General features: G+C 37.8%; 1 protein-coding gene across 2 annotated transcripts in view; it reads left to right on the top strand.

The window, feature by feature from the left end:
• Window positions 1–12,348, top strand: part of ARL5B (ADP ribosylation factor like GTPase 5B) — a 31,790-nt gene extending 19,442 nt beyond the window's left edge. For both annotated transcript variants that reach the window (XM_010590696.3, XM_010590697.3), the window contains exons 5-6: window positions 1,143–1,294; window positions 6,299–12,348. In XM_010590696.3, the coding sequence (XP_010588998.1) occupies window positions 1,143–1,294; window positions 6,299–6,347 (201 nt within the window). In that variant the 3' untranslated portion in view covers window positions 6,348–12,348. The remainder of the gene's footprint in view (window positions 1–1,142; window positions 1,295–6,298) is intronic.
• Window positions 12,349–24,159: the final 11,811 nt, after the last annotated feature.

The raw sequence follows: 24,159 nt of genomic DNA on the forward strand, positions 1-24,159 counted from the left end.
TAATGTGGTAGGATGTTTTTTCATCATTAACAAAATTTCATATGTTGAATTGATCAGATTCTTGAAGTCAGAATTTTCACTACTTTTTCAAACTTAAAGAAACTAACAAGTTAATTTATAGACTACTGTTATGGAAAAAATGTTTAAAAGTTAAAACTACTTATAAATGCCTTTTTAAGGAAGTCTGATAGATTAAATTGAGTCAAGAAAGGGGAAACCTTAAATGTTTTCCCCTCAAGAGTTGTATAACTGAAAATTCTTTAATGAATAGTTTAAGATCTCTTAATTCTGAAATATTTTAGGTATATAAAAAACTTAGGGAATAAGAAATACTTATGAACTTGTCATTCACTCTATCAGACATGAGACCTTTGCAGTCTGATTTCTTTCCCTTCGTTCTCTGAGGTATTCACTATGCTAAAAGTAGTCTTTGTCATATATGTGCATTTTTATACTTTTACCACATTTTTAATTATCCCTAAATTGTAGAGAATATTGTGTTCCATGCTCTTGAAACTTTATGTAACGGTATTATTATATACATACCTTTCTGTAACTCACCTTTTTTTTTTGGCACAACATTGAGATTTATCCTTGTTAGTACATACACCTTTGGTTCATTCCTTTTAAGAATTATATAGTATTCCACTGTGTAAATATACTACAATTGATCTGTTCTTCTGTTAATGAACATTTAGGTTACTGCTAGTATTTTTATAATATAAACAATACTGCAGTGAACATTGATCAATGAGTTTAGGTTATATAAAGGGGAATAAGTACAAAGTATTGCCCAGCCCCCCTACACTCCCTTACTATACTTTAAATTTTGGAGAAATTTACAATTAGAATATTGCTCACATAGTTTAAAGTCAGTATTTAAGATTCAAGTTTATTTTTTTTTAGTTGATTCCTTTGACCCAACAATAGAAAAATTAATCCTAATTATCTGACTTATCTGTCTTTATTAGACTGAATCATTAAGTCATGGTTATTAGAATTTTTTTTCAATAAGCGTTTGAAATAATTGGTAGTACCTAATCATTTCAAACCAGAAGGGTTTTATTAGAACTGTCCAGGAGTGTATATTTTACCCTGCTCCAGTGGTTTTATATGAGTTGTGACGTTCATATTGATTGCAGGATTTACGAAAGGCTGCAGTCCTTATCTTTGCAAATAAACAGGATATGAAAGGGTGCATGACGGCAGCTGAAATCTCTAAATACCTCACCCTTAGTTCTATTAAGGATCATCCATGGCATATTCAGTCCTGCTGTGCTTTAACAGGAGAAGGGTAAGTGCTAATCAACTGTGGGGAGAGATGACTTCTTCCAGATTACTCTGTCAACATTTTTAGATCAAATTGTCTTCCTCTTTTATCTGATTTCTTTTCTTTTCTTTGGTCTTTATATCAAAGATGGTTTTTATTTTGCGCCTCAGGCTTACAATAATTTTAGTAGACAAAATTACTGACATTTTTTCTAACTAACTTTTAATACAAATGTTTTACCAAACTGTTTTTTTCACTGTGCTTTAAGTGAAAGTTTACAACACAAGTTAGTTTCTCATACAAAAATTTATATACACATTGTTATGTGACCCTGGTTGCTCTCTCTATAATATAACAGTACACTCCTCATTTCCACCCCAGATTTCCTGTGTCCATGCAACCAGCTCCAGTCCCTTTCTGCCTTCTCATCTGGACAGGAGTTGCCTGTTCAGTCTCGTATATCTACTTGAACTAAGAAGCATGCTCTTCATGAGTATCATTGTATATATCTTACAGTCCAGTCTAATCTTTGTCTGAAGAGTTGGTGTCAGGAACGGTTTTAGTTCTGGGTTAGCAGAGAGTCCAGGGCCATGACTTCCAGGGCTCTTTCACTCAGTCAGATCATTAAGTCTGGTCTTCTAACTAGAATTTGAGTTCTGCACCCCGCTTTTCTCCGTCAGGGACTCTCTGTTGTGTTGCCTGTCAGGGCAGTCGTTGGTGGTAGCCGGGCACCATCTAGTCCTTCTGGTCTCAGGCTGATGGTTGTTGTTGTTGTTGTTGTTAGGTGCCCTCGAATCGGTTCTGACTCATAGCGACCCTATGCACAACAGAACGAAACACTGCCCGGTCCTGCGCCATCCTTACAATCGTTGTTATGCTTGAGCTCATTGTTGCAGCCACTGTGTCAGTCCACCTTGTTGAGGGTCTTCCTCTTTTCTGCTGACCCTGTACCCTGCCAAGCATTATGCCCTTCTCCACAGACCGATCCCTCCTGATGACATGTCCAAAGTATGTAAGACATAGTCTTGCCATCTTTGCCTCTAAGGAGCATTCTGGCCACACTTCTTCCAAGACAGATTTGTTTGTTCTTTTGGGAGTCCATGGTATATTCAATATTCTTCGCCAACACCACAATTCAAAGGCGTCAACTCTTCTTCGGTCTTCCGTATTCATTGTCCAGCTTTCACATGCATACGATGTGATTGAAAATACCATGGCTTGGGTCAGGCGCACCTTAGTCTTCAGGGCGGCATCTTTGCTCTTCAACGCTTTGAAGAGGTCCTTTGCAGCAGATTTGCCCAATGCAACCCGTCTTTTGATTTCTTGACTGCTGCTTCCATGGGTCTTGATTGTGGATCCAAGTAAAACGAAATCCTTGACAACTTCAGTCTTTTCTCTGTTTATCATGATGTTGCTCATTGGTCCAGTTGTGAGGATTTTTGTTTTCTTTATGTTGAGGGGTAATCCATACTGAAGGCTATGGTCTTTGATCTTCATTAGTAAGTGCTTCAAGTCCTCTTCACTTTCAGCAAGCAAGGTTGTGTCATCTGCATAATGCAGGTTGTTAATGAGTCTTCCTCCAATCCTGATGCCCCATTCTTCTTCATATAGTCCAGCTTCTCGGATTATTTGTTCAGCATACTGATTGAATAGGTATGGTGAAAGAATACAACCCTGACGCACACCTTTCCTGACTTTAAACCAATCAGTATCCCCTTGTTCTGTCCAAACAACTGCCTCTTGATCTACGTAAAGGTTCCTCAGGAGCACAATTAAGTGTTCTGGAATTCCCATTCTTCGCAATGTTATCCATAATTTGTTATGATCCACAGAGGCGAATGCCTTTGCATAGTCAATAAAAGACAGGTAAACATCCTTCTGGTATTCTCTGCTTTCAGCCAGGATCCACCTGACATCAGCAGTGATATCCCTGGTTCCACGTCCTCTCCTGAAACCAGCCTGAATTTCTGGCAGTTCCCTGTCGATATACTGCTGCAGCCGTTTTTGAATGATCTTCAGCAAAATTTTGCTTGTGTGTGATATTTTTGAATGATCTTCAGCAAAATTTTGCTTGTGTGTGATATTAATGATATTGTTCTATAATTTCTACATTCGGTTGGGAGTAGGCATAAATATGGATCTCTTCCAGTCCGTTGGCCAGGAAGCTGTCTTCCATATTTCTTGGCATAGAGTGAGCACCTCCAGCACTGCATCTGTTTGTTGAAACATCTCCATTGATATTCCATCAATTCCCGGAGTCTTGTTTTTCGTCAATGCCTTTAGAGCAGCTTGGACTTCTTCCTTCAGTACCATAGGTTCCTGATCATATGCCACCTCTTGAAATTGTTGAATATCGACTAATTCTTTTTGGTATAATGACTCTGTATTCCTTCCATCTTCTTTTGATGCTTCCTGCTTCGTTTAATATTTTCCCCACGGAATCCTTCACTATTGCAACTCAAGGCTTGAATTTTTTTTCAGTTCTTTCAGCTTGAGAAATGCCAAGTGTGTTCTTCCCTTTTGGTCTTCCATCTCCAGCTCTTTGCACAGGTCATTATAATACTTTACTTTTTCTTCTTGAGAGGCCCTTTGAAATCTTCTGTTCAGTTCTTTTACTTCATCAATTCTTCCTTTTGCATTAGCTGCTCGACGCTGAAGAGCAAGTTTCAGAGTCTCCACTGACATCCATCTTGGTCTTTTCTTTCTTTCCTGTCTTTTCAGTGACCTCTTACTTTCTTCATGTACGATGTTCTTGATGTCATTCCACAACTCGTGTGGTCTTCGGTCACTAGTGTTCAATGTGTCAAATCTATTCTTGAGATGGTCTCTAAATTCAGGTGGGATATACTCAAGGTCATATTTTGGCCCTCGTGGACTTGCTCTGATTTTGTTCAGTTTCAGCTTGAACTTGCATATGAGCAATTGATGGTCTGTTCCACAGTTGGCCCCTGGCCTTGTCCTGACTGATGATATTAAGCTTTTCCATCGTCTCTTTCCACAGATGTAGTCAATTTGATTTCTGTGTGTTCCGTCTGGCGAGATCCGTGTGTGTAGTCGCCGTTTATGTTGGTGAAAGAAGGTATTTGCAATGAAGAAGTCATTGGTCTTGCAAAATTCTATCATTTGATCTCTGGCATTGTTTCTGTCACCAAGGCCATATTTTCCAACTACTGATCCTTCTTCTTTGTTTCCAACTTTGGCTTTCCAATCACCAGTAATTATCAATGCATCTCGATTGCATGTTTGATCAATTTCAGACTGCAGCAGCTGATAAAAATCTTCTATTTCTTCATCTTTGGCCCTAGTGGTTGGTGCATAAATTTGAATAATATTCGTATTAACTGGTCTTCCTTGTAGGCATATGGATATTATCCTATCACTGACAGTGTTGTACTTCAGGATAGATCTTGAAACGTTCTTTTTGAGGATGAATGCAACACCATTCCTCTTCAAGTTGTCATTCCCAGCATAGTAGACTATATGATCGTCCGATTCAGAATGGCCAATACCAGTCCATTTCAGGTCACTAATGCCTAGAATATCAATGTTTATGCGTTCCATTTCATTTTTGACGATTTCCAATTTTCCTAGATCCATGCTTCGTACATTCCGGGTTCCAATTATTAATGGATGTTTGCAGCTGTTTCTTCTTATTTTGAGTCGTGCCACATCAGCAAATGAAGGTCCCGAAAGCCTTACTCCATCCACATCATTAAGGTTGACTCTACTTTGAGGAGGCAGCTCTTCCCCAGTCATCTTTTGAGTGCCTTCCAACCTGGGGGGCTCATCTGCCAGCACTATATCAGACAATGTTCCACTGCTATTCATAAGGTTTTCACTGGCTAATGCTTTTCAGAAGTAGACTGCCGGGTCCTTCTTCCTAGTCTGCCTTAGTCTCGAAGCTCAGCTGAAACCTGTCCCCCTTGAGTGACTGTGCTGGTATTATACCAGTGGCATAACTTCCAGCAACACACAAGCCCCCACAGTACGACAAACTGACAGACACATGGGGGGCAGGCTGATGGAGTCTCTGGTTTATGTGGCCTTTCTGTCTCTTGGGCTAATATTTTCCTTATGTCTTTAGTGTTCTTCATTCCCCTTTGCTGCAGGTGGGTTGGGACCAATTGATGTATCTTAGATGGCCACTCGCTAGCTTTTAAGACTCCAGACACCACTCACCAAAGTGGGATGCAGAACATTTTCTTAATAAACTTTGGGCATAACGAACTTTTGATTTAAGTTTTCACAATCCAGATTTTATTGCTGTTCCTTTCTTGCTTTTTTCATTTACTAACTAGAAGGAAACTAGACTGCTACCTGAATTAAAAAGGGGCTTTAAAGAAATTTCACTCCTACAAAAGCTTAAGCCTAAGCATCCTAGCTTTCTTCAAGAGTTCATCTTCTTTATTATTAGGGGTCCTTCTGGACACAATTCTAGGCAATAAACATTTGAAACAAATGCTATCATTGTGTCTTTTTCCTTTCCTAAGAGTTTGAGTGTGGATATAGTACACCAAGTAGAGCCCAGTGTGTTATATATGGATTACCCAGTTTATTTCTAGGAATTTATTTTTTCCTCAAATCCAACTGACCTTCCTAGTTTTTTTTTAGACTAGAAATGGCTTGCAATATCATATCTGTGTATAGACTTTTTGGCCTCTGCTTTTAAGATTGGGCCATAAACATTCCAGTCTTTAGAATTTAGGAGGGGAGGGTAAAGTGCCTACTATCTTTCTATAGTTATTTCAGTTTTAGTTATGTACAGAAAAAAGGAGAGAGGGTGGCTCTTTGCAACCTTAATGGCAAAACTCCTAAATCTGTATCTTCAAGGTGAAATTGAAGCAATTCACACATTATCCAACTAATTATGATAATTTTAAGTAAACCTTGCATTTAACATTGTCACTGAAATGTGTAAGTAATTATTTTAGTATCAACTTTTGGATAAGATTGAAAAATAATAAGTATGCTGTCCGTTTTTAAGTACAAAGCTTCTGATTTAGAAAATACATCTATCTTTTGTTTCAGGTTGTGTCAAGGTCTAGAGTGGATGACCTCCCGGATTGGTGTGAGATAACTTTTTTCCTCAAAAGAGACTGTTCTATTTATTCTGTGAACATGAACATTTTTTTCTGGTACCGTTGGCTGCTAAGGCAGCAGCATGTTTAATTTATAACAACACAAACCTCTATGAGCAACACTTGAATCAAGTGCAGCTGAACTGGAACGTAAAAGATTTTTTCTTACCTTTTTTTTAATGCACTAATCTTCAGTTGGATGAACATAATGTATAACTATGTTTTCAGCAACGAAATTCTTCTGATTCCTTATTCTAATTATTCAGTGACTACCTTGTGAGAAATGTTTGTCATATGTTTAATGTTTTCTGAAATATTGTAATGACCCTGATGACCAATTCCATTCATTTATTGACCTTCCCGCCCCCAGATAATTACCGTTTTAACAAAGCAGTAGTGAAAACCATCAGATATTGCTTGCAGACTTCTCTATTCTTAATATTTGCCCCCTCTATAAACCACTTACCTTTTGGACAGAATTTACAGAGGAAAAAAAATCTGCTTAGAGAATATACACAAGGAAAATTAAAAATCATGAGACTTTACCTTTAAATGAGTAACTTTCCCCACATCACTGCAAGTCATTGAATAATTTTAAGTCACTATTAGCTTGGAAATTAAATGGTTATAACCTAAAAGAATTAAGGTCGCTCTTCTGCCTGTGAATTGGGGAATGGGAAAATAGGCCTTCTTATTCACATTTGATCAAAAATTCATCAAGGTAAAAGGTTTATTTGACAGCCCAGCTTTGGTGGTAGGTTCTGTTGGTTCAATCGTATATTTTTGGAACGTCACGTTATTGAAGGCTCACATAACCGCAGGAAGTCACGATCGCACACCAGCACTGAAAGTAAAGCAAGACACGGGAGATGTATTTTATTATCAATTACAGACAATTTTATTATCAGGAAAGGTTCAGTTGTTCCGTTTGCAAGGGTTATCACATCTACTGTAGGTACTGATTTGGCTGATAGCTAAATCAGAAGTGTAAGTAGTTCATATTGTTTCTTGAAATTCAAAAATTGTGTGTGTCCGTAATAGCATTTCTCCCACCAGCAGTACATTTCTTAAAGCACCATGTGGCTTTCCTTAAGTCCATGTGAAGTTTTAGTATAATAGGCTTGAAGCAGTTGCCATGTTTGTAGTTACATTTCGTGTTTAAAATCTTTTCACTGGATTGTAGACAACTTCCAGATTTAATCCAGGTTCTTAGAATATTACTATGAGAATCAAACTTAGCACACTAACAGCTTATAAATTAAATTTAAAAAGAAAAGGCCATGATCTATAAAAAGTGTATTGGATAGCATCAAAAAGTTTTTGAGGCAGTTGTCTAATATGAACGGAACCTAAACATTGCATACCTTAAATGAAGAGGGAGGACAAGTATTCTAATTTTGATTCTGTTTATTTCAAGTATGTGATTTTGTTATAATGAAAGGGATAAAATGCATACTTAAAGAACAATACATTTTTGCGGGTTTTTTTTTTTTTAATTTGGGTCAAATATAAGATTCAGTGTTCATAAGAATATCAGAATACCTGTTCAAAAGCTGTATTTTAATTTTTTTTATTTGTAAATTGGCTTAAATTTTATCTTGTTTTCAGGTGTATTGGGTTTATTATATTTAGTTAAAATTAATGTGGTAACATTTTTCTGATTTCCCTTCAGTGGTAGCACATCTCAAAACTGAAGAGTCAGAGTAAAGTTTCCTGGGTTTTGGGAACTAGTTGTTGACTTTGTTTTGAACCTTTTTCTTAGTGATCCTATAGCAGATAGAACATAAGGGTTTTTTTGTTTTCTTAATCAACAAGACAAGAAAAAAGCAGACTTAAATCAATATGGCTACTTTGTGGTTTGTGGGGGAGGCAGGGAAGGAAAATTATGAAAATACCATTTACCTAAAGCACACTTTGCCTGCATTTCTGTCTTGGATATATGTAGGTTAGCCAGAAGTACTAAGGATAATTCTCAAAGTCTGTTTTGAAAAAAGCATATTCAGTACTCCTGTATGCATTCTTATGAAATGATTATCTGCCCTTTTGTATCTAGATATGATTGGCTGGCTCAGTTTTCTTCTATCAGAATATCTGCTTATTTTTTATATTACCACATCAGCATTATATTGAAAGTGTTTTTAATAGTTGATTGTATTTTGTCAAACAACTACTAGTATAGACTCAAATTTGCTATTTAATTTTTAAAATACAATTTATTTTCTAAAGCTTTTTTAAAACATGTTTATTTTGAATTAGAAATGACTTATGCTAGCTGTGTGTTGAAGATGAACTTGGCATCCAACGAGATTTTGTACTGACAGTTGGGAAAAGTTCAATTAAGAACTTTAAGACTTTTCAAAAATATTTTATAAGTTCTCATTAGATATTTTTGTTATAGTAATATGAAAGCCATCATCCTTTACTCCAAGAGAATGTTTTAGCCCAATCAAGTATCTAATACTTTATGAAGCATTAATTGTCATTCACTTTAACTCAATTAAATATAAGATACTGTCTGATAAAAATGTACATTTGTAATTGATTAGTGCCTTTATTCCTATTTTCAGATAAATTCCCAATTGTGTACTATACCTGTTCTTTGGAGGTCAGATTAGCAAGCAGATTTATTTAATAATGAAATATTCATTTGCATTTCACCCTCCCCTTCAACTCCAGGTATTTTCTAGAAAAATTTCTAATAAGTAGTAGAAAGCAAGTAAGCACATTACCCTTGGGAGATTATCCTACATTCTGCTTTTAATTTGAGGATGAGGAAATTGAACATTAATTGATGTCTTTTCAATATATTGTTATAACTAAATATAAAACTACTACCTTTGTAAATTCAAATATGGCATTTATCTTAATTTTGAACCTGTTACTTTCTTCATTTTTAAACCAATCATTCTTACTGAAGCCTTTCGAAAACTCTTTTAGTGATTAACAGGCCCTTTTACGTGGGAATATATTGCATATTTTGAATTGTTGATATAATTCCTTGAAATCTGAAGTGTACATAATCTATTAAAAAACTAAAGATGAAATATACAATTTTTACTTTTAGGCTCTTGTGTTAGTATCTTAAAGGTATATATAATCACCTATATTCTGTATTCATTAAAGGAAAGACAATAAATTCAAATTCCATTGCTACAAATAATTTTTAAATGCATACCACCTCTGTAGCTATAGTCATTTTGATTAAGCATAATTTAACCTTCTGTATCTATATTATAAAGTGAAAATAATTATTTTTCTATGGAAATAGTGAATGATATAGACAGTGTTGTAAATAGTATGCTACCAAGAATTATGGGACATCCTAAAGCAAAAAGAAGAAAGAAAACAGTAAAAGCTTTTTTGTTGTTGTTTTTGGCTTTTTTGGTATATTTTAGGGAAAGTTATATACAGACTTGTTTCTGACTAGTATTCTCATTTAATCCTTATCTATGTGAAACCATATCAGTAGAAAAATGTGCTGGTATTATGCCTAAATAGATAAATCGCATTTTATCTATTTGGATTCAGAAAACTTCACATATAGTTCAGTTTTAAAGGATATTTTATGTTTTTTACGAGTAATTTATTTCAAGATAGCATGGTATATTAAAAAGAATGTCATGCTTTTGAAAGAAGTAGATTTAAATCTTAATTTGGCCATTAATTGTCTTACTGACTTCAGGTCATTTATTTACTGTCCATGTATTTCCTTTTTTCTCTCTCTCTGCTGAGGAACCTAAGCAAACTAGAGCTCTAATATTTTTTGGTCTTAAAATCCTGAATCCTTGTATACTATTACTAAAATTGGAAAACCCAGAATATAGTAGGAAAAGACATGTAATATGAAATTAAATTCATTTGTATTATTTGATTGCTACAGAGGTTTCAAACACAGCAAAAATTGTGAGGATGGCACAGGACCAGGCAGTGTTTCATTCTGTTGTACATAGGTTGCTGTGAGTTGGAACTGACTGCACAGCACCTAACAACAACACCCATTTATCCCTTCATTTCATATGTGAATACAATCAATTACAGTATAAGTAAGTGGTATGACTTGAACTGATAGCTAGTGACAATGCAAAAAAACAAGCCATACATATGCTAAGAAAATTATGTTAAGCTTCTTATTATATACCAGTGTGTGTTGGTGGAAATACTCTGTTCTAGGGGTTTTACCTTGCTCATTTTTCTGGCATTTACTACTTGGATGGAAGTGGTTAGTTTGTTCAATTTATTCGCTTTAAGTACCACCTCAACCTATAATTTTGTTTGACTTTCTAGTATTGAAAGTATAGTGTAGTCATGATGTCAGTATGTGTTACAAGTGTCTGTATATATCTGAAAGTGGTTTATAGTCAATATTAATTTTTTCAGTAATGTCTAATCCTTATCCGTTTAGTATTAATATGGAGTCTAAAATCCAAAAGCTAGGTTCCAAAAAGTGTTTTCTTAAGTGTTCCAGGTGACCAAAGCTAAATAGAAAGGCCAATATGAAAAATATTTCTACTACTCTGTTTTAATCTTAAAGTCCAAAAATATTTTGTTCAGAAGATATACAAACAGCTTTAAATGTATATGGTTTGGTGATGTGGTGATGTGTTTGGGAGATGTTAACTGGGAGGTTTAGAGGCACACCCAGAAACAAAAGACAAAAATGGGATGGAATGATCTTCAGAAGGTTATTAGATAATAGAAAATCTGAATGAAAACTATGAGTTTCCCCATTTAAGGCATTTAAAATTACTAGCAAGTACAGTCTTTTGCTGTACAGATGGATGGCCTCTATTTTTCATTTGGCCACAGGACATGAGGACTGATAACGTTGTTAGGATATGAAGTGTAGTTAGGTAGATGGAGCTTTGTATTTTTGGTTTTTTTTCGGAAAGTAACAGTTTCCCCTGGAGATGAGGAAATAACTATTTTTTTTTTTTTGCATACATTTGGAATAGAAAACAAAGTTCTAAAAGAGTGAAAATGTTCTTTTGCACAAAGATTTTAATGAAAAATTACCTCATTTTTCAGTCCATAAGGTGCTTTGTTCAGTTTGTGGGAGATTGTACCATCCCATAAATACCCCCTTCACCCAAACTGTATTTGAAATATGCAAAATTTGCCAGTAAGATAGCTTTCCTTGGGAATGATGTTTTGTTTTTAATTCTTTACCACCAGCAGGGCTCACATGGTGGATCAGAGTCACACATAGTCTGCACTAAAGCTCACGGACAAGTGCTCAGTTTAATTAAATCAAGTAAAGGAATGGAAAAATTCTAAAACTTGATTATGTTATACTGTGACTGTGTTTCCATCAGTGTTGGTGAGCTATCAGATGACTATCAGTTGGTCTTGATTTCATCTAGTTTATTTGCATGGTTTAGCCCTATTCTGAAGAAAGACTATAATCATTTTAATCTTACATTTTCCCTCAGGAAATTCAGTGACTCAGCAGCCCCTGTCTTGTTCTCTTGGAGTAAACTGTTCAATGTAGTTGTGGAAACTTTTAATTACTATTTTAAAAATAAAAGTTGAGCTTTCCTATTATTTCCTTAAAAGTGTGAAATATAATGATGGTTATCATTTTTTTCAGTTTTGGAAGAGCTGTATTTTTACCCTGTTCATCTGTTCCACGGAGCAGTTTAAAGAAACAAAAACTAAAAGCAGTTACAAGCCTTGCTCTGGCATTTATTCTAATTGGGATATAATGGTTACAATCACACATTGCCATCTGAATATAAATTGGTGCTTTAGATCATTAAAGAGGAAGCAGTAGGCCCTGTACTCTATAGACTTCTTGCCGTGGAATGTAAACTAAAGTGTCTATATTCGTTTTGATGTTCATATCTTAATATTTAAATACAAAATGTTATTCATCAAGCTTCAGGCTTTCTGCAAAAGCTCTAACAATGTGTTAGCTAATCAGCTGGGTTGAATAGAAGATGGTGCTAATAAGCCCAAAGTTATGGATTGGACCTCTGTGTCCGCCCTCTAGTGTAGTACAGAGAGGGAAAAAAAAAATACCTTTCATTCCACAAACTGCTTCTAACCCCAACTAACCCCTTGAAATGTGTGCTATTTGTCCAATATTTTTAAAGCATTAATAAAAGAACAAAAAAATTACTTAATGCATACATATCACTACTTGAAAATGGTTCAAAGCATGTTCTAATGGTGGGATTGTTTAAAAGATGTTTTAAAATTTTAATAGCTCATTGCTTTCATAAAATGCCTATTTTATATGTTAGGTTTAAGTTACTGGGATTCATGGTTTTTTGTTTCTGCAAATATGTTATAATGGGTTGGTTGCATGTCTGCTTACCCAAGTAAAAGGATGCTATTTGCTCGGAAATGTTCATCTTTTACACAGGTTTTGGCTCCTTTACAATCATGGTGCAATATAGTGTAACATTCATTTGTTTTTGGTCAACAGTTTTATTTTTGTCATAATAAATAATTACTTTTCCAATATGAAGTGAATCCCAGTGTTTGCTTTCAAAGATAAAAACTCATTTTGACAGGCTTTTTGTTGCAAAGTGATAGAAACCCTCCTAAGCTAACAAGGAGGGGGAGTTTATTTTAAGGGTGAGGTGTAAGGTGGTCGGACTATAGAACCCAAGGTCAGGGATACAACTGGATCGCAGGGACAGGTTGGGGCCAGAGGCGGGGGCACTGAGAAGAAACCAGGAAGTTATCTTTCTCAATCTTTCGTGAGACTGGCTTTCTCTGTTTGCCAGTCCACGTGACATATAATGACCAAGTCTAACCAAAAAACAAAACCACACCCGTTGCCGTTGAGTCCATTCCGACTCACAGCGACCGTATCGCTACTATATTTTTATCCTTGTATGAGGAAGAATTTAGACTATTATAGCTTCTTAGTTACAATTCCATATTTCCCAGAGAAAGAGTTCATTAGCCTATGTCAGGTCAGTTATTCTCCCGGTCCAAACAACTCTGACCAAGGGGAGAGGACATTTACCAGAGAAGAGGAATTCCTGTGGACCAGGAGGGCAGTCCAAGTGGGTGTGCACGCCATTATGAGAGATCATCTGGACCTTGTGTCCACTTGTTTTTCTATTTAAAAAAAAAAAAATGTGAACTATTGTGGAGGATAACAAATTTTCATTATTTAGATTCTTCCAAAATAGTGGTTTTTAACTCCTTTTTTTTTTTTTTAATATGTCTTTGAGAATGTGATTAACGATACCTCCATAGAAAAATTGCACACCTACAAAGTTACAGATAAATGTTAGGAATTTCAGGGACCTCAAGCTAAGAGTTAGGCTGCCTGATAGGACTTCAACAGCTGAACATTCAGATTTCCTCTAAGAAACACTTAAATCCAGTAAGATTTTATCCTGCCCACTTTAACAGCTTTATTGAGGTACAATTAATACAGAGTAAGGTGCATATTTAGCGTGCTAACTTAATCAGCTTTGACGCGTGTACATCTGTGAAAGCTTGACCACAGTTAGGATAATGAACATAACCATCACCCCTAACAGCTTCCTGAAGTCCCTTTGTACTCTCTTCTGTCACACTCCCGTATCCTCAGGTAACCCTTGACTTGCTCTCCGTCACTATAAATTACTTTTCATTTCACAGGATTTTATACGAATGAAATCATTTGCGTTTTTTTTTCTTGGTTTTGTTTTTTGTGTTTTTCTCTCTGCTTCCACTCAGCACAATTACTTTGAGATTTATTCACTTTGTTGTGTGTATTAATAGTTTGTTCCTTTTTATTCCTGAGTAGTATTCCATTGTATAGATGTATCACAGTTTGTTTATCCACTCACCTAAGGGTGGATGCCTGGGTTTTTACCTATTCCACATGAAGCTACTATGAACATTCATATATAAGTCTTTGTATGAACGTATGCTTTCATTTCTCTTGGCCAAATACTTAAGAATATGGTTAGGTATACATTTAACTTTTTAGGGAACTGCCAAACTTCCCAAAGTGGTTGTGCTATTTTCCATTCCCAAACAGTGCTTGAGGGCTCCAGCTGCTGCATATTCTTGCCAACAAGTGGTATAGTCTGTCTTTGCTTTTAGACACTAATAGGTCTTCCTAGGTCCTTGGGTGGTGCAAACGGTTTTGCACTCAACTACTAACCTAAAGGTTGGCAGTTCTAATCCACCTAGTGATGCCACGAGTCCTGGCAATCTGCTTCTGTAATGATTACAAACAAGAAAATCCGATAGAGCAGTTTTACTCTGTAACCCATGCAGTTACCATGAGTCAAAATTCACCCGATGACAGTGGGCCTTGTTTTTTCTTTATTTGTTTAATAGATCTCTTGTTGTGTGTTTAATTTGCATTTCCCTAATAACTAATGATGTTGAGTATCTTTTCACATGTTTATTTGCCATCCTTGTATCTTCTTTTGTGAAATGTTCAAATCTTCTAATTTTTTAAAATTGGATTGTTTATTTTCTTATGATTGAGTTTTGAGAGCTCTTTATACAGTCTGGCTATAAGTCATATATTAAATATCTGATTTGAATTCTTCTCCCACTCTGACTTCCCTTTTCATTTTTTTAGCAGTGGCTTTTTAAAAATATCCTGCTGTGTTTCATGCTGCTTTCTGATTTATAACCAAAACCCCCTGTTGTTGAGTCAATTCTGACTCATAGTGACCCTATAGGACATAGAATTGCCCAGTAGGGTTTCCAAGGCTATAAATCTTTACAGAAGCAGACTGCCACATCTTTCTCCCATGGAGCAGTTGGTGGGTTAGAACCACTGACTGACCTTTTGGTTAGCAGCCAAGCTCTCTGACCACTGTACCACCAGGGCTCCTTTTTAATTTATAGATGGCCAAATACAGGGGCATCATTAAATGAGTTTTAGCTAATAACATGGTTAAATTTACCTAAACTCAGAAAACCAGTTGTTGAGTCAATTCCAACTCATGGTGACCCCATGTGTGTCAGAGTAGAACTGGGCTCCATACGATTTTCAATGACTGCTCCGAAGTAGATGGCCAGGGCTATTTTCTGAGGCACTTCTGGGTGGATTCAAATCTGCAAGCTTTCAGGTAGCAGCTGACTGTATTAACTGTTCACACAACCTAGGGATTTACCTAGCAGTTTTCTGTACAGCCTCTACATAGAATGTTTTGTTCCCTTTTTCTCCATGTAGTTTTCTGATCACTAACATAAGCTTTCTTGGAACATGCTTCATAAGAGATTTTTTCTTCCCTTAACAGAGAAGCCTGATGTCAACATATAAAGTTAAAAACAAATCATATGGTGAGCACTTGTCAAAGATTTATTTAATGCACAAATTAATGAACAAGTAAGCTTGCAAATTACAAATGCCCAGTTCAGTGGTAGAATTCTTTCCTTCCATGTAGGAGATCCAGGTTCGATTCCTGGCCAGTGCACCTCACGCACAGTCACCACTCATTTGTCAGTGAACCCTTGGGTGTAGCCATGATGCTAAGCAGATTTCAGCTAAGCTTTCAATCTAAGGTGGACTAGAAAGAAAGGCCTGGTGATCTGTTTCCAAAAATTAGACAGTGGAAGCTCTATGGACCACAGTGATCCGATCTACAAATGAACATAGGGCTGGAGCAGAACCAGGCCATGTTTCATTCTGTTGTGCATGGGGTCACTGTGAGTTAATGGCAACTAACAACAGGTTTACAAAGCTGATCCAAAGGATGGATACATGTGAAAACTTGAAACCTTACCAGTTTTCTACATGTTACATCTTATAAAGTCTGAGCTGTAATAAATAGTAAGTAGTAAGTCAAACAAAGTTATATTTTCTCCTAGAAAGTCAGATGACCTTTAAACAGGCTTGGTAGACAATGCCTTAGTATGACTTTGAAAGGGCATGCAATAATCTTTTTGCCTCATATCCAAGTTTTGGTTGAATTTTTTTGAACAGTGAAGTTTCCTGTCATGTTGATTAAAACCCTGCCCTATCAAAATTTGGAATATCAACTGGATTTAGGGAAGGGAGTCAGCCAAATGACGGACCCTTTTTGTTGCCAATGAAATCCAATAGAAATGCCAACTAGTGTTGAACAAACTCTGGTAACTTGCCATTTTAAAATGCAGATGGTTGAGACTAGGCTGCAACCAGTAGCTACTAGGAAGCCAAACTAGAAGGATGGTACTCCACCAAACCAAAACCAAACCAAACCCATTGCTGTTGAGTTGATTCTGACTCATAGCAACCCTATAGGACAGTAGAACTGAATTTCCAAGGCTGTAAATCATTACAGAGGCAGATTGACACAGCTTTCTCCAGCAGAACCACTAGTGGGTTTGAACCACCAACCCTCTGGCGAAGAGCCAAGCGCTACCAGGGCTCCTTTGCTACTGTAAAATTGCTACTGTACACGTGCCTAAAATTACAGTCTACTGAGAAATTGGCCATATGCCAGCATGAGAAATGGTTTGGGTTCAGGATCCACATTTAGCTCTCATGAAGCACTAATTTATTCCCCAGAACTTGTGAATATGCTACCTTACCCTGATGGCACAGTGGCTAAGAGCTCAGCTGTTAACCAAAAGGTTGGCAGTTCATATTCACCAGCTGCTCCTTGGAAGCACTACAGGGCAGTTCTGCTGTGTCCTATAGGGTCACTATGAGTTGGAATCAATTTGACAGGAACAGGTTTGGGGTTTTTTTGACATGGTAAAGGGACTCTGCAAGGGTAATTAAGTTTCTTGAGATGGGGAGATTACCCTGGGTTGTCCGGGCAGGCCCAGTGTAATCACAAGGGTCCTTATAACAGAGGCAAGAGGATCAGAGTCAGTGCAGAGGAGAGAATCATAATATTGGGAACAATGCAAGGAAGGAGCCACAAGCCAAGGAATGCAGGTGGCCTCTAGAAGCTGAGAAGGGCGAAGAGATTCTCCCTTGAAGCCTCCAGGAGAAATGCAGCCCTGCTTTATCTTGATTTTAGACTTCTGACCTCCAAAATTAACAATAAATTTTGGTTGTTTTAAGCCATTAAGTTTGTAGTAATTTGTTACAGCAGGCAACAGGAAATATAGGGACCAATTTTTCCCCCCCAAACTAATGAAGACCAGTGGATTAGAGATAATCTAGCAGAGATTTTACTAGAGGAGGAGAAGTCAATTTTGGTTTTCCTGACTCTTACACATAGAAAAGACTGTTATGGATTAAATTGTGTCCCCCGAAAATGTGTGTCTACTTGGCTAGGCCATAATTTCCAGTATAATGTGATTGTCCACCATTTTGTCATCTGATGTGATTTTCCTGTGTGTTGTAAATCCTACCTCTATGATGTTAATGAGGTAGGATTAGAGGCAGTTATGTTCATGAGGCAGAATTCAATCTACAAGATTAAATCGCATCTTGAGTCCATCTCTTTTGAGATGTAAAAGACAGAAGTGAGCAGAGAGGTGAGGGACCTTGTGCCACCAAGAAAGTAGTGCCAGGAGCAGAGGGCGTCCTTTGGACGTGGGGTCCCTGCACTGAAAAGCTACTAGGGCAAGGGAAGATTGATGACAAGGACTTCTTTCCAGAGCCAACAGAGAGAGAAAGCCTTCCCCTAGAGCTGGCACCCTGAATTGAGACTTCTAGCTTAGTGGACTGTGAGAGAATAAACATCTGTTTGTAAAAGCCGTTCGCTTGTGGTATTTCCGTTATAGCAGCAGTAGATAACTAAGACAAAGACTATTTACAATATTAAATTGGATTTTATAAATGTTAAAACCCCATTTTTCCTTAAGTTTTTAAGTTCAACTTATAAATCATATCCTGTTAATAAATCTAGTCCATTTTAAGTTATTTTCAAAGAGACATTTAGTATTTAGTCCACTATTAAATAAACATAGTTAATTAAATTGTTTTAATTTTAAAGCATATATTTGAAAGTTTTAAACACTTCAAATTTATGACTAAACCTTCCCACGTATTTAGACAATTTTTGTAAGCCTAATTAATGTGATAGATCTTTGTTTTCTTAAGTATTCACAGCAAATTTTCTTAACAACATTTAACTTAAAACCAACAAACCTAAAATCAATTATCATGTATGCATTTTGAATTGGAGTCATAAACTAGTCTTTTAGATTTCTTAATATGACCAATATTAAATATTAAAAAAAAACCCTGTTGTCGCTGAGTGGATTCTGACTCATAGCAACCCTATAGGACAGAGTAGAACTGCCCCATAGTTTCCAAGGAGCGCCTGGTGGATTCCAACTGCCGGCTTTTTGGTTAGTAGCCGCAGCACTTAACCACTACGCCTCCAGGGTTTCCATCTTAAATATTGCTGCATTCTAATATGTTGTTGTTGTTAGCTGCTGTTGAGTCGGCCCCAACTCATGGTGACCTCATGCACAATGGGATGGGATTGTTGTGATCCACAGGGTTTTCAACTGCTGATATTTAGAAGTAGATCACAGGCCTTTCTTTTTAGTCTGTCTTAGTCCGGAAGCTCCACTGAAACCTGTTCGGCATCACAGCAACATGCAAGCATCTATTGGCAGACATGGATTGACACAGTGGCTGCAACAATGAGCTCAAGCCTAACAACGATTGTAAGGATGGCACAGGACCGGGCAGTGTTTCGTTCTATTGTGCATAGGGTCGCTGTGGGTCGGAACCGACTCAACGGCACCTAACAACAACAATTGGCAGACAAGTGATGGCTGCATTTGAGGTGCATTGGCCTCAGGTTGGAAACCCTGGTGGCGTTGTGGTTAAGTGCTGCAGCTGCTAACCAAAGGGTCGGCAGTTCGAATCCACCAGGCGGTCCTTGGAAACTCTATGGGGCAGTTCTATTCTGTCCTATACGGTAGCTATGAGTCGGAGTCGACTTGACGGCACTGGGTTTGGTTTGGTTTGGTTTGGCCTCAGGTTTTCCACATGGGGGGTGAGAATTCTACAGCCGAACCACCACTGCCCTCAAATAGGCATACGTTGTTCTTAAACAGGAACCCTGGTGGCATAGTGGTTAAGTGCTACGGCTGCTAACCAAAAGATCGGCAGTTCGAATCTGCCAGACACTCCTTGTAAACTACAGGGCAGTTCTTCTCTGTCCTGTAGGGTCACTATGAGTCAGAATTGACTCCACAGCAACGGGTTTTTGGTTTGGTATTCTTAAACCTAACAGAAAAGTATTAACTGTGGGTTTGATTTACTTCATCATTTCTATATTAATTATTGGTTAAAAAAAATTCTTACTAAGAAAACAATGGTGTAATTCTAAGCAAGTTTGCATTCCCATCTCAGCAGGCTGAGATTTTTGTGGGGATTCAGAGACAGGGCACTGTAGTCATCCAGGAGGAGTCTTCTGCAACAGAGACAAACACAAAGTAAGTTTTGTAATGAGAGAGAGTCCATGCCCTCCAAATGGGGCTCATCATTTTATAAGTTCTTTCAACTTAATCACTTCATTTTTGTAAATGAGGTTAATATAACTCTCAATCAGGATGCTTCATACTTGGTAGGATTCAACTAATCTATTGATTATCCTATTCTGAATTATTTTCATATTCTGTTTATTCACAACTGATTGAATTCTACCTATGTGAAAGGTAGAATATTTCTGGCTTTGGATCCATTTGTTTAACCAACTAGAGATAGGAACTAAATAAAGCAAGTTACTTTGGGACTAGTGGATAAACGAGATGCAAGCCATATCCTTTAAGAATGTTTGAAGGATCAGATAACGAATTATCATTAGATAATAACATCTGCTGTTTTGAGCATTCGTCATATGCCAGGTCCCATGCTATTATACTAACTCAACCCTATGAGGGTAAATGTATTTATTCCTATTTTATAGTGAGGAAACAGACTCGGAGAGCTGAATGACCTGCCCAAAGTCACAAGGTTAAGTAAGGCTCTTAAGTGGCAGAGCCAGGATTCAAAGCAGATATATTTGATCCTAAAGCTGTTAACTACAATGGAAATGGTTCTAGGAACTTTAGCTCTGGCTTCATTTTCTGTTACTACCAGAGTGAAGGAAACCCTGGTGGCGTAGTGGTTAAGTGCTACGGCTGCTAACCAAAGGGTCAGCAGTTTGAATCCACCAGGCACTCCTTGGAAACTCTATGGGGTGGTTCTACTCTGTCCTGTAGAGTCGCTATGAGTCAGAATTGACTCGATGGTACTGAGTTTGATTTTTGGTTTTACCAGAGTGAAAGGAAAATGAAAGAATTTCCTCCAGATACTCTTTCCCAAAAAAGAAGGCTCAGCAGATGCATAAACATGGTGGAAGTTCCTTGGCTAGCAAAGACAGTTTGGATTCAGAACAAGAGACCCTGTGGCTCAGAAGAGGTAGAGAGGGTTTGGAGAAGGATTCGCATTCCAGTGGAATTCTTAGTGATACACCTGACTCAGCAAATATGGACTGTCTAAATTCCTCTACTTAAAAACGAAACAAACATTAAAGGCAAAAACAGTGGCTTTGTAAAACCCATTTTGTTTACTTTCCCAGCAGAGTTAACAATTTCCTATTCTCTGTAGTTATAACTTACATATAGAAAAGTTCATGAAACATGCATATACAATTTAATGCATAATAAGGTGAACATGTGTACCACTACTTGTTAACATCCTCTTTCTCTTAGTTTACTAAGTATTCCTCTCAGGAAATGGTCAGTTTCATCTTGTGTGGTTACCAACCTCATTCAAGAATACTTAAGACCATGTTTCCCCTTTAAAGCTTCCCAAGGTGGGGACTGTGAGCCCGGGTGGCACAACCATTAAGCATTTGACCGCTAATGAAAAGGTTGGTGGTTTGAACCCACCCAGCTTCTTTGTGGGATAAAGACCTGGTGATCTGTTCCCTTAAAGATTACAGCCAAGGACACCCTATGGGACAAGTTGTACCCTGTCACATGGGGTCGCTATGAGCCAAAAATTGGCTTGAAGGTACCTGCCATGGATTGAATTGTGTCCCCCAAAAATGTGTGTCAACTTGGTTAGGTTGTGATTGCCAGTATTTTGTGGTTGACCACCATTTTGCGATTTGATGTAATTTTCCTATGTGGTGTAAATCCTAATCTCTGTCTGTGGTTAACAGGCAAGATTAGGTTATGTTAAAGAGGATTAGGGTAGGATGCAACACCCTTATTCAGGTCACAGCCCTGACAGGATGTAAGGAGAGTTTCCCTGGGTTATGGCCTGCATCACCTTTTATCTGACAGGAGATAAAAGGAGAGAGAAGCGAGCAGAGAGACAGGGACCTCCTACCGTCAAGAATGAAGAGCCAGGAGAGGAGCATGTCCTTTTGACCCGGGATCCTGGTGCTAAGAAGCTCTTAGACTACGGGAAGATTGATAACAAGAGACGAGAGCATTCCCCCAGAGCCAAAAGAGAAAGAAAACCTTCCGCTGGAACTGGCATCCTGAATTCAGACATCTAGCCTCACACATTGTGAGAGAATAAATTTGTTTGTTAAAGCCATCTACTTGTGGTATTTTTGTTACAGCAGCACTAGATGACTAAAACAGCACCTAGGGATTAGGACTGTGACTGATCTTCCCCCTAAAGACCTACGGAATTCCCCAGTGATGGGTGCATTTATATGATAAGGAGAAATCTGACAGAAAAGGACGAGGCTTTGATCTCCCATTCATCTTTAGTTCCTGGAGCCTGCATGCTGTTTCTCATGTTATGTATGGTATAGTTATATTCATGTGGTATATTTGTTACAATTGATGAACCAATAATGATACATTAGTATTAACTAAAATCCATCATTTACCCACTCTGTGTTGTGCAGCCTTATGGGTTTTGACAAATGCATAATGTTGTGTGTCCACCGTTACAGTATCTTACAAGATATTTTCACTGCCCTAAAAATGTCCTGTGATCCATCTACTCATCCCTCCCCCATCTCCCTTAATCTCTCACTACCCCTGATCTTTTTATTGTCTCTATAGTTTGCCTTTCCCAGAATATCATACCCTTTCCTTTTTGAAGTCCATTGAGTGCGGGGCAAAGAACACAAGACTTAGCTTGCAAAGTCCACGAATCGAGTCCTAGCTTTGTGTAAATGTCCACACCTCAGGTTCTTCATCTACAAAATCAGATCTAATATGCCATCATTCAGAGTAAAATTAAAAGAAAATGTACTTGTCAGTGTTATTTGAGCTCCATTTTTGTTCAATGGCTCTGAGAATACCATATAAGAAATGGTCAATGTACACCATGCTCTCATGGAACTTACCATCTAGTTGGAGATATAAACTAGTCAAATGAACACACAAACATAAACTTACAAGTATGATGGAGCCAAAGACCTGTGTTTGTTGGAAGTAGGTTTGTATCCCCAGAGTTGTTTGCAATACACATGGTTTTTAAGTAGAAGACATATCAAGCCATGTTCCTAAATAGACCTAAGGTTTTAGAAGGAAGCAACAGGAGAGGTAATGATAGAACTATCTGAAAAGAGTTGCCCTCACTTTGGTGGTCATAATTATCGTTGACATTAATTGCTTTCAAGCCAATTCTGACTCATGGTGACCCCATGTATGCAGAGTAGAGCTGCTCCATAGGGTTTCAAGCCTATGACTTTTCAGAAGCAGATTGCCAGACCTGTCTTCTAAGGTGCCTTTGGGTGGGTTTTAACTGCCAACCTTTCAGCTAGTAAATGAGCACTTAACTATTTGTGCCACCCAGGGACTCCATGTGGCCATAATTTAACGTGTCCACTTAAAAAGAAGAGTCATCTTAGAGCCAGCTAGTGGAGTTGTGCTGTGACGTTCTGCTACAGGATCAGAAGAACTGGGTCTATAGCCACCATAGGACTTTCTGGCATTATTTTTATTTTACAGATTTCAGGTCACTTTTCTTCAGGTGCTTATCTTTGTAAGTCTCTGACCAAAGTGATCTGTTCAAACAAATTTCCCCAAATGCTACGGGATATTCTAAAGTAATTACTTTTCCTGGTCAGTCTTAGCTTTCACAAGCTAGTCTTTAAAGAAATCTCTTTCCTTGCCATTTGTCAGTATCTGTGGTTAAAGATGACAGAAACCCAATTTGAAATTGCACAAGAAAAGCAAGGGGACATTTTTTGGCTCTCATAACCAAATCTCAGAAAGTCAGGGGTATGGCTAGCCTTAGGGACAATAGGTCCAGGGTTGCAAACACCAGGAGGACTTCCTTCACTTCTTATCTCTGCCTGTCTGGCCATGTCTGCTTCATTCTTTCCTACCAGTGGCAGGCTTTGTTTCTTTGCAAGCAGAGACCCGACTGCTAGCAACTCCAGATTTACACTGAACAGCTTCATGACCAGAGAGGAAAGGAGGCTCGTCCCGTCAGCAACTTCTTGGAGAATGTTGGAGAAGTGTTCTGTTTGGCCCAGTATGGGTCATATGGCCAGCCCATGGCCAAGGAATCAAGGCGTGGTACCAGAAATGTAGGAGTCCCTGGGTGGTGCAAACAGCTAATGTTCTCCATCTGTTAACTGAAAGGTTGGAGGTTTGAGTTTACCCAGAGACACTCAGAAGAAAAACCTGGCAATCTACTTCCGAAAAATCAGCCATTGAAAACCCTGTGGAGCACAGTTCTTCTCGGACACACATGGGGTTTTTGTGAGTCAGCAACTATTGTTTTTTTCTTTGACCAGAAGCGTATGATGAGTGTGATCATGAGTGTGCATGTTTATGTGTAGTGGGTGTGTGCAGTGGTTTGGGGGAAGCCGAAAGAGAGTAGAGACAGGAGTAAGCGGTTGCATAAATATAGTCACTGTTGTAATCCAGATACCACCCTAAATTCTGCTGTTACTACATGCTTCCTGCTTACTGTGACAGAAAGCAAATGCCGTATGATGTTGGGAATGCAGCTTCAGCAACTTCTGTATACACCAA

The sequence above is a fragment of the Loxodonta africana genome, chromosome 4 (genome assembly GCF_030014295.1).
Source record: "Loxodonta africana isolate mLoxAfr1 chromosome 4, mLoxAfr1.hap2, whole genome shotgun sequence".
Taxonomy (NCBI): domain Eukaryota; kingdom Metazoa; phylum Chordata; class Mammalia; order Proboscidea; family Elephantidae; genus Loxodonta; species Loxodonta africana.